Source organism: Chroicocephalus ridibundus, chromosome Z (assembly GCF_963924245.1).
Source record: "Chroicocephalus ridibundus chromosome Z, bChrRid1.1, whole genome shotgun sequence".
Lineage (NCBI taxonomy): Eukaryota > Metazoa > Chordata > Aves > Charadriiformes > Laridae > Chroicocephalus > Chroicocephalus ridibundus.
This window is the reverse complement of record NC_086316.1, coordinates 6,756,737-6,772,468: the sequence shown is the minus strand read 5'-3', so window position 1 is coordinate 6,772,468 and position 15,732 is coordinate 6,756,737. Positions and strand designations below refer to the sequence as shown.

Sequence of the window (15,732 nt, the reverse complement as noted above, 5' to 3'; positions counted from 1 at the left end):
GCAATCACGTGCAATTCCTCACACAAGTAAGGAATCTGACAAGTTACATAGCAAGTAGTATTTTCTCCATCTCTGTTTCAAAAGCCCAAGCTGCAAAGGGTGTGAGTTAAAAGGAAAAAAAAAAAAGAAAGTCTGTTTCAGAGCCCAGGCCACTGTCTGCAAACGTAAAACTTAACTAGAAAAACAAAAAACTGCCAAAGAGATTAAAGCAGTATGGCCTATGGGACTGTAATAGAGAATAATCAGAGAGGAAGCCTGGATTAAAGGGGCTGGTTTTGTGCAATGATATCCAGCAGCGATAGAGGCTGTCATACATGAGGGAGAGACGGAATGAAAGATGTAAATGTTAAAAATATAATAATCTTTTGTTTTCTATTTTTCACACTCACACATGGCATATATAAGTCTTATCCAAAAGTGTTTCCTATATTGTCTGTTGTCGCTTCACTATTGTAAAAACCTAAGACATGAGTAATCAGATGGCAGAAATTACTGTTATTTACACACTGCTGTCACAGCTCTCCATAATTATGGAGGCTGACACAGCATCTCGACAATGATAGGAAAAAAGCAGTTTTTGTAGAAATTTTCTCAGCCTCTCTACATATAAGCATGGCAAATAAAATTACTGCTGCTAAAAACTGGCAAAACAATCATCTCTTTTAAGTTTTTTTGTTTTTTTTTTTTTTTGTCTGTGCCAAAAAGTTACTATCGTGAGAATACTCAAAGACACCAAAAAAAAAGCCCTTTGTCTAAACTGTAGCTTACAGGGCAGGGGGGCTGGCACTAGATGATCTTTAAGGTCCCTTCCAACCCAAACCATTCTGTTATTCTGTGTGTGATTCTGTGATTTATCCTACAGTAGGGCCACAACCTGGCTATGCACAAATGCCTTGTGCTGTTTAAAACTGAAAACAATTAAGGAAAAAAATGAGTTGCAACGAGAGCGGGACAGGAAGGAGTAAAGAAGATTATTTGCAAAACACTGAAGAGGTTCTGCCCTGTATTAAAATAAAAAAAAATCTAAACTCTCGGATTCAAATCCATAGTCTGAACCACGTAACAGTCAATCTGAACCCATGCTGTCGGTGCCCCACGTGGGCAAACTAAACACCGGAGTAGGACAAGGAAGACTGATTACTGGTGGAACTCATATGTACAGAACTGCGATGTCCTGATAAAGTATTTTTGGTTGGCGAATTTCTCAATAGTTTTAATCAAGACTCATCTCTTGATGCAGACACTGCATGCTGGACAGGTTACACCTCCGGATCTGCCCTGCTCTCCCATGGACCAGCTGGGAGGAGAGGACACAGGGAACACCTACACCAAACCTCCCACCTCCTCCAGTGGAGGCCCTGGCTCCCCTCCCCCTTCCCTGTGGCCTCCAAAGTCAAACATGATCCATGAAACTGAAGCAGTTGCACGTCCTTCACTAACACCTTCAGTTTCCCACAGGGATGCACAAAGCTCCTGCCTGGGCTCCATGCAAGGAGAACAGATCTTCTCGCTTCTGCTGATCCATCTGCTGCTCCTCCCTGCTGTCATCTGCATACTTGAGGTTACTGCTTTAAATATTGTGGTTAAAATCCTAACTCCTAAAACCAAAAATTTGATGCTCTGCTGCCACAAGTGGTATAGTTAAGATACTCCAGGATTCTCCATTTGAATGGCAGAGGCGAATCAGTACTTTCTTCCATTTTTTCAAACAACTTCACCAAACTCTTATAGTCATAAAAAGCCTTTGCTACAAGTGGCCCCTTATTAAAAAGTTGGGGTGGGGTTGAGTGTGGAATACTACTGGGAGTCTCAAAAAACCAGCCTTAATCGTTCATTGGTTTTGTTGAATATAACAAATTTTGACTTGAAATAGGGAGCTCTGCATCCTGAGTTCATAGTAAGATGAAGTCTTGTCTAACATTATTCAAACTTTTAAGAAATAGACTTATGTGGCACATAAGTGAATGTAATTCCTCTGTACACTATCTATCTAAAGTGTGGATATACCCACAATACAGTATATATGCATAAAGCCACTATATAAAATGTAAAATTAAGTTGTTTCTATGTGTGTTTCATATGATAATGCATTCACTCACACACCACATACTGTAATTGTTAGCTAGATTAGCTAGACATTTTATTAGATAATCACGGTCTGTTTCGTTTCTCAGCTTTTAAAACTTAAAATAGAAGAACACCCCCACTGTGATGAAAGGTAACACAGCTTGCTGATTAAAGAGAAAAAAAACCCACACAAACGAATGAACAGAAAAACCCTGTAAGTATATTCCCACAACAGCAAGACTGAGATTTGATAAAATCCAAAACCATGAAAAGACATGCATAAAATTCTGCATCTCCAAATTTCTGGGACACTTCAGCTGCTAGCTCAGCCCCTGCTTTCAGTAACATCCAGCATCCAGGTCCGCGGCTGCAGTTACTGGTTTTGAACAGGTCCACACTCTGGTCCCGCAATACGAATGGCACAAAAGCTGTTTTACCCGCTACACACCATATTATTAGAAAATTAGCCATACCCTGCTGTCACACTGGGCAGCTCTCCCTCTAAGATTTGCCCAGTCTTTAAATTTAAACTTGAAGTCTCTCTTAAAGAAGGAAACCTAGACCCACTGTCACTTATTCCTCAGGCTGATGTAGGACACTGAATTTAGGCTGATGTTGGCTTTCCCCCTACTTCCTCCTTTCACTCCCTTTAAATGGAAAACGAATGTAGGTCCTCCAATCTGAGACAACATCTTCTGGGGTTTTCATGTATTCAAATGTAAAGGTTCTAACAACCCTTTTTTGGTTTGGTATCTCTTAACTCATCTTTTATTTTCTAGTGTATCATCTGACCAAGAAAAATTAAACTCATATTTTCACTGTGAACTTGTTTTGAAAGCTGAAATAAATTAATACCGTTTTGATTTTCAACCCATACTCTGTCAAACCCGGGCTTCAAGTATGCTACAAAGAAGCCCAATATCATTTGTAATTCAATGCTGATCATCCTTTTAAGTTTTCAGAAATAATCCTGCCTCTGTGGCTTACATAATTTCAAAATGTGTACAAACCTAAAAAAAATGGAAAACGGTAACATGCTAACCCCTATGTGACTCACAATAAATTTGAGAATAACATAGACTTATTTCTGACTCGTAGTTTCTTAAACACCACTTCTCCAGTTATCTTTACTTCTGTTGAAGGGATATCGGGCTCTGAGTTTGTTACTGGTGCTGTACGGACATGTGCTGTACAAACAGCTAATTCAAGGCATAAAAATCAACCTCTTAATAAAAAGTGTCAGTCTTTTGAAATAACTTCCAAAGTGGATCACTTCTTTGATTTTTCAACTGGATGGTCATTGGAGAAATACAGAGGAGGGAAGATAAGACAGTGCCCCTTTTCACTACGCTACCATTGATACACAAGCTTGTATGAAGTATACCCTTTGAAAAAAGACATAAAGGATAAAGGATAAAGACATAAAGGGCAGAGAAAGAGGAAGCTGGACACTTAAAACACCCAACTAATACCACCAGGGCTATTAATTCCAGTTACAACAATGCATGGCATGACATAAAATTCTGTCCTGGGCTGACCAGACACGTACCGGATGCAATAGTATATCTGCTATATGCTTTCTGGAGGCTATATGAGCAGTCATGGAAAATCAATTTGAATACAAATGTAATTTGTTAAAAGAACAGTGAAAATCATTATGCAGGGTCACACTGTCAGCAGTTTGTACAGAAGCAGATGCCGTCCAAAGATGCAAAGGCATTTGATAAAACAGAAGAATCTTGGTCTGTAAAAGTGCCTGTGATCTTTCCACTCTTTCTGTGTAGTTATATGAGAACAAAGCTACAGTTTACCTCTCTTGTTTCTCAGCACTTTCACTCCTTGCAGCTCATTCCAGCTGCAGAAAGAGGCTTTATAGGAACTTCTAAGCCTCAGAGAGAGTGAAGGTTCCCACTGTAACGGAGAAAAAGCAACATCTTTGAAACAGTTCCTTGAGAGTCCCAAAATATTTATCTCAGGCTCACAGGACGCAGTCATAAAATAAAGAACTGGATTTGCCCAGTTTTGGCAAATGATACATAAAAACAGGAACAAACTAAGTGAAAAAGCATGACACAATTTAAGGATCAGTTCACAATAAAGACAACTCAAATGGTAAGTCTTCAGAAGATCGTGTTGCAAAGACATTTAACATATTGACGTAGAATACACCGATTTGCTATGCATTTACAGTACCATTACCATAGCCGATCAGCTTATCCTATTCCATGAGGCAAATCTGGGAACTAGAACAGCCACTGTTTTTAAACTATGTTTTCCTGCTGTTTGATCCCAATCTTCACTGACTGTTCTGAAAGGCATTGGCTTATTTGTTCCTAATAATATACACAGTGGGACTCAGGAACCTGTATTACTATAGATGAGATGCATTATATTTCTTCCACCTGAAATAATCTCCTGTAGTCTCTGTAGTCACTCGTGTAGTTGCTGTCTGTCCACTACATGGTAGAACATCAGATGATTGGCTCGTGTTCAAATTTGACCAAGAAAGAGCAACAACAGCAAATGTAAAACCTTACAGCTGTTTTGAAATATGTATAAAAGGGCATTCCTTATTAAAAATGCACCTGCATCTTTCTTGCAAAGTAGGAGGTAGAAGTCACTGCACCCTTGAAGCCTAGTTTGAACATACACATGCATATAAACACATCTCTGAAGATCATACTCCAGTTGCAGTGCATGAGATTGCAAATTTAGCAGACTGACCACAAAAAAGAAAATTCCAGTCTTCCATTGGGATGACTTTTGCATCATCATCATCATGTCTCTCACTTTCAATCTTTCTCCCCCTTCTTTGTCCCCTTTAAAGAAAAAAAAAGGAAAAAAGAAAAAAAAATACTTGCTGATATACTATGCTAGTGTTCCAAATGCAAAAAGCAAAAGAGGTTTTTAAGATACAATGAATAAAGAGGATTTTGACCTCCATCATTACTTTTCAGAGCTCCAATAAAAAAGCAATTGGTGTATTTCTTTGGCAGTAGACTTGAAACACAGGTCACTAATGAAAACTATATGACTAAACTTTGATCGGCAGTTGAAATTTACTCCAAAAGAAGATAGGGAAGAACTGCTCACTGCACAGATGACAGTACCACAGGTTTTCATTATACTCCAATATGCAAATGGACTAATCAGTAAGTAATGTTCAAACAATGCACAAAAAGTTTTGTACTGCTCAAAACCTACTCTCTAAAGAGTTTCAATTACTTACAGTGCTTACAGTCATCATAAGGATGAGAGGATCTATTAAAAGTAAACGTTATGACAGTGAGCAAAATTAACCCAGTATATCAGACCTGTCAAGAAGCATTTTATTCTGTTTCAGCATAAAAAAAGACTCTGTATAATTTTCTTCTGTTTCGTTTTGAAAGCCAAGGACAAACCTTTAACTGAGTAATTACAGTGTAAGCAATCACAGAGCAAATAGGTTTTTTTCCTCCCTATTTCACTTCTACTAGTAAATCTGTGAAGTTCTCTCGGTTCTGAAGTTACCTAAAACACGGCAAGACCATACATTTAAATGAAAAAAATGTTTCAGACGTGAACTATGAGAAGTCCTACAGAAGTCCAATGAAAAGTATTTATGACAAGTCCGGGCTTTGTGGCAGATACAGCATCTTTTGCTTAAAAGACTCTGGGCATAAACTGCAGGTACAAGGACATATTGCATAAGCTATCACATGCTCTCTGCAACTGTGTGAATGTTATTGGATTTTGAGAATCCACCGTACTGAATAATTTAAGAGCTAATAAAATATTCAATTTTACTGATACATCGGTTTCATTTTAAAATTTAAAAAAAAAAAAAAGTGAATAATGACGGGAACAGGTCTAAAAGTCAATGGAACAATTCCGTTACTCATTAGGATAACAGTTGTTCTACTAAGCTTCGGGAAGATACAACTAGGACTATTAAAAGGTCTCCAGCCCCGAGATTCCCCTCATCCCGGCAACCACAGGGAGGCACAGAAAGAGCCCCCCCGGCTGCTCTGCGTGTTGTGTGGGGGGGAGGGGGGACAAGGCAGCCCCCAGGCGGGACGGGCCCCCCCTCCCACGGAGAATTTCGTGCTGTGGGGCGAGGGGGTGGTGGCGGTGTCCGGGGCACCCACGGCGGTCCCGGGGGCTGAGCTCCTTACCCGACGGCGCTGCGGGGGTCTCGGCGGGGAGCGCCGGGGGGGCACCGGGAGCGTCCGGGACGGGACGGGACGGGACGGACGGCAGGTGAACTCCCACGGCGCCTGGTGCCTTCCCCCCGGGCAGCCCGGCCACCCCCGGCCCCTTCGCCCTCACAGGAGCTGCTGCTGTGGAACCCGTCCTCCCCCACCACCACCTCACGACGATGAGCTCCGACAACTTTTTTAACGCGAGGAGGGAAAACCCATCTAGCCTGCACTAAAAAATTGTTCTAAATAATAATAAAGAGAACTCTAAGAGCTCTAAAGTGATTTTTTCTGGGGTAGGATTGGGTTTGGTTCTTTTTTTTTTTTTTTTTTTTTTTCCTTGTTTTTTTTTTTTTGGGAGGGGGTGTGGGGGGGGATGATACAGAGAAGGCACCGTTGGTGTCTTAGATGAAGATGCCCTAGTTAGAGGGAGGCAGGAGAAGGGTCGCTGTTCACTGCTGCCGAGATGCTAAAGCCCCCGAACGTGTTTGCAAACTGTTCCGTGGTTTGCTGGATCTCCGGCTCAGAGCTCACAGCCTTCAAATTAAAATGAAGACCTGTGATGGGGTGGGGGGGTGGGGGGAAGAGGAAGGGAAAACAGATCTGGACAGCTCTGCGGATATTATTAAATCTTCCCAACCGCTCATCTGGATTACATTTAAGCCCTCACGGCATTTGTTTCCCCCTCTAATTAAGCGTAGTTTCAAAACAGAACATGTCTGAGGATGGATCTTTCGTCGGCTTCTATTTTAAATGTGGAGATAAGTATTTTTTTTTTTTATTAAAAAAAAAAAAAAGAAATAGGAGGCAAGCCCAGACGGAGGCATCCGGCTGAGAGCCGCCCGCCGGGCGCGCCTCCCCGCTCCCCCGCACACTTCGGCTCCGACTTTGCGAGAGCTCCCGACCCCTGTCCCTGCCGCTCCCCGTGGCTCCCCGCGGTGTCACCCCCCGCCCTGTCCCCTTCCCCTCACCTCGGGCGAGGCTCCCGCAGAGCACCAGCCAAGCCACCACCGCGCGGCTCATCGTCCTCTCCTCCCGCGGCCGCGCCGCCTCTGCCGAAGGATGGAGGCGGCGGCGGCGCCTCCGCCCGGCGAGGCGAAGGGATGCGAGGGGATGCGACGCGATGCGATGCGATGCGATGGAGGTCCCTCCCGGCTCGGCTCGGCTCGGCTCGGCTCCGGCCCCCGCTGCCGCCGCCCTACCAGCGCCGAGGATGCTGCCCCGCCGCCCGTCCGCTCTGCGCGCCCGCCAGGTGCCGCCGCGCCTCCAGCATGGCCCGGCCGGCCGCCTCCGTCCCGCCGCCTCCTCCTCCTCCTCCTCCTCCTCCTTCTTCTGCTCCTTCGGGGGGGAGGAGGCGGCGGCGGCGGGCGGTGCTGCCCGGCACACCCCGGCACCTGCTCCGCCCCCCCCGGGCCGCTGCGGCGGTGGTGTGAAATGAAGTTGCAGCGCCCGAGCCGGGAGGGATGGAGGGCAGGGAGGCGAGGAACTGGCTTTTGGCGGAGTTGGTCACCCCCAAAAAGCCGGCTCCGTGCCCCTCGAGTACCGTTGGTCTCGGGAGCCGGCTCAGGGCTGCGCCCTTGGCGACCCTGTTCCGCGACAGATTAGCGTGTCGTGGTTTAGTCGTCGGCCCCGTGGGGAGCTGCCCTCCTCTGCTGGGGGGAGTGGGAGGCAGGCCGGCACGGCTCACAGAGGTAGTTTTACCCTCCGCAAACTTTTGTCTTGTAGGTGTCGCCTGAGCCCTGCTCTTTGCTGTGTGCTGCTTCAGCTGCCGACTTAAAATCCTCTCTGAACATCCAGACAGAGGGAACTTACATGAAATGTAAATGCCCATTCTTCCACCCCCTTTTCCAGGTAGCTTCTCATCCTGCCCGTTACTGAAAGGAAATCAAAGCAAGACTGCGAGACGAGGTGAAATTTAAGAAGTAGTCCAAGGTGCAGGACGAGAAGGTCCCACTACTCACAATTTTTTTTTTTTCACCTACTTGCCTATATACAGCTACAAGAGTGAAATAAGTAGTAATTGCCCAATGGCAGTCAAAAGGCTCTTCAGATACTTTATATCCGTAATTTGCATCCCTTCTACATGCCCACATAGTAAAAGAGCCCATATTAATATTATATTAAACGTTAATGCAATTGCTGAGTAAGAACGCACTTAACAGCATTAGGCTGTTGAGAAGCATTTCTATAGATACAACCTGAATGTCCGGGCCGGTTGCATGATAAGGAGAGACATGATGAAATTAAGAGTGGAAACGACCCGTTAAATCGTCTAATCTGTTGGCTACTTTGGCGTCTCACAATAGTTTCCAGCATTTCATTTTACCAGCCCTTTGTCTACCATTGAATGCCTGTAAGTGGCAGGGTGACAGCCCTTCCCTAAAGCTCTAGTTTTACATCTGAGCTTGCAATTAATCGCGTTTTTCCCTGACATGGGAGGTATTTCAGTTTCAACACATTGCATTGTCAGGAAAGAATTAAAAGGATCAGGCTTTTTGCATTGGTTAAACTATGAAATTGCCAGAAATAACACACCTTGATAAAGAGCACTTTACACACAGAAATCCAGCATTTTCTGCTGGCATACTGGGCACAGATGCACACGCTAAGCATTGACTTCACCCATCACGGAAGAGCAAGGTTCTCTGGTGGCACTCACCCACCAATAGCGGGGCACCGCAAAATTATCCAGCAGGTTAGGACAGATAAAGAAAAAAAAAGTCTTCCCTACACTAATGAAGCCCATTCTAGCAGAGAAGATACGTTAGCACAGGCTTTAGTCCAACACATCTCTCTGGACATGCAGTAGCTGGTAGCATTCACCAAAACTTTCACTGTCTTCACAATTTTGTGTGCTCGCGTAATTCACCTGGCAGCTTTCGCATGGGCTACATTCATGCCTTCCTTTTGCTGCACAGACATACCCTGCGATTGCATCATTACTTCTACAGCAACTTGGATTTTACACGTCAGTCTCCATGCCAGAGATCTCCCCAAAGAACTACTGTCTGGAAAGAAAACACTATTTCTCCTCGAGGGTTGCTTTAGTATCCATAAAGAGATAGCGGAAATTTAGGAAGCCTTAACAAAGCTTCTGATATTAATGCATCATTTCTCCACAACGGTGCTAATTTTACTGCTTATCTCTGTTTTACAACCAAGAATCCAGCTGTCATAATTACAAGGCAAGCTGCACTTTAGCTGCTGTGGCAGCCCAGCATGCCTGCACCCCCAAGTGGCAGGCTTGCCTTTTTTTTTATTTTTCTTGAGGGAATAATCCCATAATGCAGCCCCTTCATTTCCCCAATTAGGATAAATCTAAAGGGCCTAACTACATTTGGTACTGGGAAGCCTTTTTCCACTGAGAGCCTGTGACTAGCAGCTGATTAAAATGACACAGAAATAGCTTCTTCAAAGCCAGGCATTGTTTATTCAGCCAAAAGGGATGAAACAACAAAAGGCTTTTATGTTTGCTTCTTACCTAAAGTGCAATGCCTTTTTGTTTTCAGATTCTGAATAAGTTTTATTCAATAAAATCTATCTCCCCACCTCAGAGTAATCAGACTGTTCTTGCTGCCCCTCTCTGCCGGGCTCCCCTTCGGGTGCCGCTTCCGTTCCTTGCTCCCCCGTGTTTCGGGAAGGACCCTGACTCGGGGATGCTGCAGGAGCTCCCCTTCATCCAGCACCTTCCTTTCTCGCCCAGTGGATTTTCCTAGTACAGAGCAATGCAATACCCTGCTGCAGCTTGGTGCTGTGAGAATGGCTCCGAGGTGCAGACCGTTCCTTCCTCCCGACTCAGATGTGGAAATTATTTACATCTAGGTTTTCTAAATGTGGATTTTTCTGATATATATAAGCCAAACCTATTTACTGTGCTAGCCTGAGTTTTACCCATGACTCCCTGTGCTCTTGCGCGGTGGGCCCCCAATTCTTCAGTGCTACATCGCCAGCGTTGCCACCAGGGTTGTTGTGGTTGCAGCACGTCATGGTGCTCACCACCAACAATCACTGATCCTTGACCTGACCATCTCGGCGAAGAGGCTGACCCGGTCTCCTTCGCTGTCCTCTAAAGTTCGAAAATGGTGGATTTTTGCCATTTGTTGTATGCACCTTTCTTGAAGCCACTGCCTCGCTTGATGGTGGGGAGGAAAAGTGCCTTCTGACTCTGCTACCATCTATAAGTACTACAGGCATGTAAACACCATTTCCATAGGGGAAAACCCAGGACTCAAGACATCTTGAAGGTTCTCTTTCCCTTATTTGCTTACATATCTGCAAATCCTTAATGACTTCCCAACGGTGTAGGCTCTTGGCTGAAATATGGACGAGGTGGGACTGGAATGGCACAAGCCATTGCAGCTCAAGCTGACACTCTCACCTTTTATATGGATTTTAATATTTATATACGATATATAAATATTACATTTTTATATTTCTATTTTGATATTTATCTGTAATGCAAAATTCTTCCTTCTGTCATGTGAATTCATTATGTACTTCATGTTCTGGAATTTAGTACTGAAATGGGCTCAAGAGCTGCCAGATATTAATCCTATCTTCCTTTTTCTGCCATCCATTGTGTGAACATAAGACACAAAGGCTGCTTTTCATTTTCCAAATTGTTTCCGCACTTCAGGATAATTTCTGCTGAATTTTAATTAGCTGCACTCAAATATCCAACTATTTATTTTATTTGTTTTCTGATCACTCAGGGTCAAGAACTCTTTTGCATCCAGTGTTTTTCAACTTCTTCCATCTAAATGATCAGCATTGTTTCCAGGAATGTCTGTCTAACAGGATAGCCAGATAGGGACTGTGGAAACTGTCTAAATCCGCAACACCCCCTGCTTACGCTAAGGATCCTTATTGACCTTCTGTAACGGAAGGGGTAGAGCAGAGGCAGATCAACTGCTACCTTTCAAAGGGAAAACACAACATCATCAGCTGCTTTGGCGCTGGGCAAGAGCTATCCCACAGCTGGTAACGTCTCCATTTTTTCCTCCATTTTCCTTTCATTAGTGCCTTAATTTTCCTCATCTTTTGTCTGCATTATTTCCTGTTCTACCTCAAATGCTCAAATTAACCCTTTGAAGTCCTGCAGCACATCAAACAGAATATAATTATAGCAATTAGAAATGTAGGCAGCCACGTCATTTGCCACACGGCCCTTAGATAAAAATCCATCAGTAAAAGAAGAACAACAAATCTTAATGCACAAAATGAATACATTTTTAGCGTAAGAAATAGACTAAAACCTAATGTTTAATAGTAGTGACATAAGGTCTAATGCTTATTACAAAAAATGGTGAACTGAGTAGCTCGCATCTGTGCTGCAGTAGTAAAAGAGTAAGAGCTTATCCTTACTATGCGCCAACCTCTTGCCAATTTTAGAAGGCATCTAGTAAACATAAATGTAACCTGTCAATTACCCTATAAGACCTTTAGGGTATCTTGGATACCAGCTTTGCTTAGGAGATAAGCTTTATCACTGGCTCCCATCAAAGCACTGGCCAGATCTGAACCGCCTTAAAGTGAGAGATCAGGACAAGCTCAGAGCCCAGAGATTATATTGCCACCTCAATTATAATTAGGGCTATAAAAAGCCACGGCTGCACACAAGCCGTAGAACTTTCCATAATGTTTTCTAATAATATGTACCTTGTTCATCAGGGATTTGTCATACACCATTCACCCTAACAGGCTGCTCTGATTCTGCAAGTCATCGGCGTGTATTTGCCTCAGAGAAAAGAACAGATACTACATCTGTCTATCACCACCACCGCACCACTGCCAGAATTATTCTTTTGGTTGACACTGCCTCTGAAAAAGGAAACAATTCATTCTTTTTTCTCTTCCCAAACGGAGCCTGATCCCCTGTTTCTTGAACATGCAAGGTTTCCCGTTAAGTCAATGTGAGTTTTTGTTGCGTAAAGCATGGAAGATCCTGTTTCCCACAAACCTTTCTGGTTCAAAAGAAGTGTCTTGTAATGCTGCATCACAAAAGGCAGACAAGTGGCTGCGGCATGGAAACACTCAAAACTCCATGTAAAAAAAACAACTTTTCCTTTCCTTCGTCTATAGCATGGATTTTTTTGATTATTTCTTTTTTACTATTTATAGAAAAGAGGCAACAAAATCAGTGCCATAATTGGTTTTGATTCCCTTTCCTTTATCTTGGAAGTAAGCCTTTCTACCTACAGATGACAGCTATTTAAGAAGTCTGTGCAATGGCTCAATGTTTGAGTTTTTTTTTAAATTAATCCTTTGCCACCCATAATATGAATGTGTAATGTGCACGAGAACATAAAGGAGGAGAAGGGTGCACAGGCTAAGGTGTGAGAGCAACCCCTGAAATGAGATATTCCTACATTTAATTCTACATATCCTTCTGCACACCGCTGAAGTTGGGGAATGAGATGCTAATTAATTTCAGCTCAAATTATTCCCTGCCCACTTGTGAAAGGAAGAAAGTTCGCAGTTTGGGTTTATGGGAATGGTGAGCGGCGGTTCTTTCGGCAGCAGTAAGACGGGCGCAGAGGCTGCGTACTGATGCACGTGTGCCTGTTCACTGCCTCTACAGACAGCTCGTCTCCAACACCGCATGGTTCCTCTGCTGTCTGTGTAGGAAGGTCTGAGTTAAACATTAGTGTCACTCCTCTATGTTGCCGCTCTTGAGGTAACGAGGCAGGGATGCACCCCTTTAAATAAGTGTCACTCGCAGCAAGCTGCACACGGTGGGTCTTCTGACACGGGTACAAACTGGTTTCTGCTCAAGACCCTGCGCCGGTAGGCGGTGATGCTGTGAGATTGTGTTCTCAGGTGAGCCCAAGTCCCTCTGCTGGAGGACTCTGGAGTACCCGCATTTCTTGAGAGGGCGATGAGCACCCCGAGGGTCCATCACCCCACGCTTTGTCACTACAGCTGTTTATAAGATGCTTTTGCACTCAACAGTGAGAAGGGGCGCGACTAGCATCTCAGATGTTATGCTTCTGTGCCCTCCATGGCCTCCTTCCCCTTTCCAGCTGCAGACCTGTGCATTTAAAGGAAATCAGCAGAGGAGAGACTATCTGATTGAATAGACCTTAGTTCCTTACGAAACCAAGTCAGGACACACCTCTCTCCTTTTAGTGTTTGTCTCTCTCTCTGTGGGTGCATGGTTCCTGTTTTCTCCACTTGCACACTGGCTGCCTTGCACTAGTAAAGGTTGTTCTGCCCTCCTTGTTTGTACTCCCTTTTACGACAAAGCTAAATCATGATTGTTAATGGAAGCATAAGTCACTATCAAACGCATATGTCATTCTAAACAGCTGTTGAGAGAAAAGGGGGCAACAGTTCTTTGAAATCTCTAGCAAAGTTTGCCTTGCCTTCCATCCCTCATCATTGGGACCTGTTAGCACCCTGAACCATCTACGAAGGGCAGCCCAGCGAGCCAGGTTTGTAGAAGCTGGGAGGATTCACTCTCATGCAATATGGGTATGTTGCAGGCTTTGAAATCTGTGTTCACTGGTGCTGCCACGACTTGATCAAATGAGGCTGCGGCTGAATTTCTCCAACATGCCCAAGGGCTGTTGAGAGAAGAAAGCTGATAGCATTCCAAATATGCCTTTTTAGGGGCAAATCTGAAATCCCTATCTTAAAGTTTGTAATGACGAAGATGTTTTGGATTATTTTTTCTTTTTGTTTCAGTGCTACATAAATGCTTGAATTGCAGTTTTGCAAAGTTAAATGTGTTACACCAAGGTCTGCATCCTACTGTTATATTAGAATTCCAAGGATAACACTACAAATTAACTCAGTAAAAGAGTTTATTTCAGATACCTACAAAAGATATTTTAGTCTTAGTGAGAATATGCTTTAACCACTTAAAGTGTAAGCTGCTCTTACTAGTGTGTGAAGCTGCTTTTCCCTAAATCATCTCCTGCAGATTGTTCCAATAAATAAGAAGAGTTTATCCCTTTTTTGTTGTTGTTGTTTTTTGTTAATTTTTTACTCTGAAAGAGAAAAAGAGATTTGGAGCATAATTTTAAAAATTCTTTGGTCTTACTTTCAGCACTTGTATTGCACAATTAGTTTTAACAGCTCATTCACACTGAATTTCAGAACCCAGGGGAGGAACCATTAAATCACAATAAAGTATTTAATGGAGTTGTGCCATCTGCATTTCAGAGACTTAAATGCAAACTGAGCCAAAGATCTTGTGATTTCAAAATAAGAGAATATTATTAGAGCCAGGAGACTTTTGACACCTGGTCTCTCATGGTGGAATGCATTTCAAATCAACATTTCATTTCAGTTATTGTTTTTCTGTGAAGCAAGAAGACAACTAACCAAAACTTTTTCTTTCATCTTCTGATGAGCTGGCAGACTATCACAACATTTTGTAAATCATTCAGGTTGGAATTTGACAATGTGAGAGATTTTAGGAATACTTTTATATCACTGCAGCAAACTGACAGAGCCATCCTGTCTTAATGTATGACAATTTTTCCTTGTCATATGAAATTATTTTTAGGTGTTCTTGGTTTTATGGAGTTTTTTCCTTTTTTTTTTTTTTTGGTACTTTTTGTTTGCTTGGTTTATTGGTTTGGTTTGTTTTTCTTGAGACAAAACCTAGAGATGTGTGCCAGAAATTGATATTCATCACAAAAAAAAAAAAAATGTTTAGGAAAGGAGATGTGGTAGTTCCTGTTAAATTTCTGAAAGGTAATATTCTTCATGACTGGTAGAACATTTTTGTGCAAGGTGGGAAAAGGGTATACTCATCTAAAGAAGACACAAGATCCTTTTTTCTTTTCAGATTGTTAGTGGTACAGCAGCCAGAAAACTTGCCTGACACAACACGCTGAGATTTCTACCCATACTCTGATTCAGGCAATACAGCTGCTTCATCTGGCTTTCTGGTATGTCAATTAAATATCTTGACTATTTCCTCCCCCTCAGGGACTGCACTTTTCCAATGAGTACTCTGTTTCTCATGATAATTTTGAGAAATCTTCATTTTTTCTCATTTGATTTTATCTCTATTGACCGTCAACACATATTTTCCAGACAGCTGTTGTTGGGGCTGGGGTTTGAGGCTGCACCACATTAGAGACTGTGCCAAGGTGCAACGGCAGCAGCCCCTTCCCTGGAGGATTCCCAGTTTAAGATTACAGCCGAAAACACAAAGCACAGGGGAGAAACAAAGTGGATGTGCAGAAGAATAAGTAAAGAAATAAAATGTTTTATGTCAAAATAAGGTCTATCCATGCAATTCCTTTCCTATTTGTGGTACTAATTGTATTGGATACGGGTCTTGGGAAAGAAATAATGCGAAGGTGGCTTGGGTTGTCTGAGTTAAAAGCTCCTTCAGACTGACATCTGTATCCTCACAGGAACCTCTAAAGGATCTTGTAGGTCCCAGAGCACCAGAAATGTTGTCTCTTTTGAGTTCAAAATAAGGACATCTCTCCCTGGAGCAGGAGGTTGCATCAGTACAGTTTTAGCC

At 43.1% G+C, this 15,732-nt stretch overlaps 1 protein-coding gene across 2 annotated transcripts in view; it reads right to left on the bottom strand.

Moving 5' to 3' along the window:
• Window positions 1-7,745, bottom strand: part of EDIL3 (EGF like repeats and discoidin domains 3) — a 270,438-nt gene extending 262,693 nt beyond the window's left edge. Inside the window, exon 1 of one of the 2 annotated variants that reach the window (XM_063319979.1) lies at window positions 7,217-7,745. In XM_063319979.1, coding sequence (XP_063176049.1) covers window positions 7,217-7,268 — 52 coding nt within the window. In that variant the 5' untranslated portion in view covers window positions 7,269-7,745. The remainder of the gene's footprint in view (window positions 1-7,216) is intronic. The other variant, XM_063319978.1, reaches the window with a different exon arrangement.
• Between the last annotated feature and the right edge of the window lie 7,987 nt (window positions 7,746-15,732).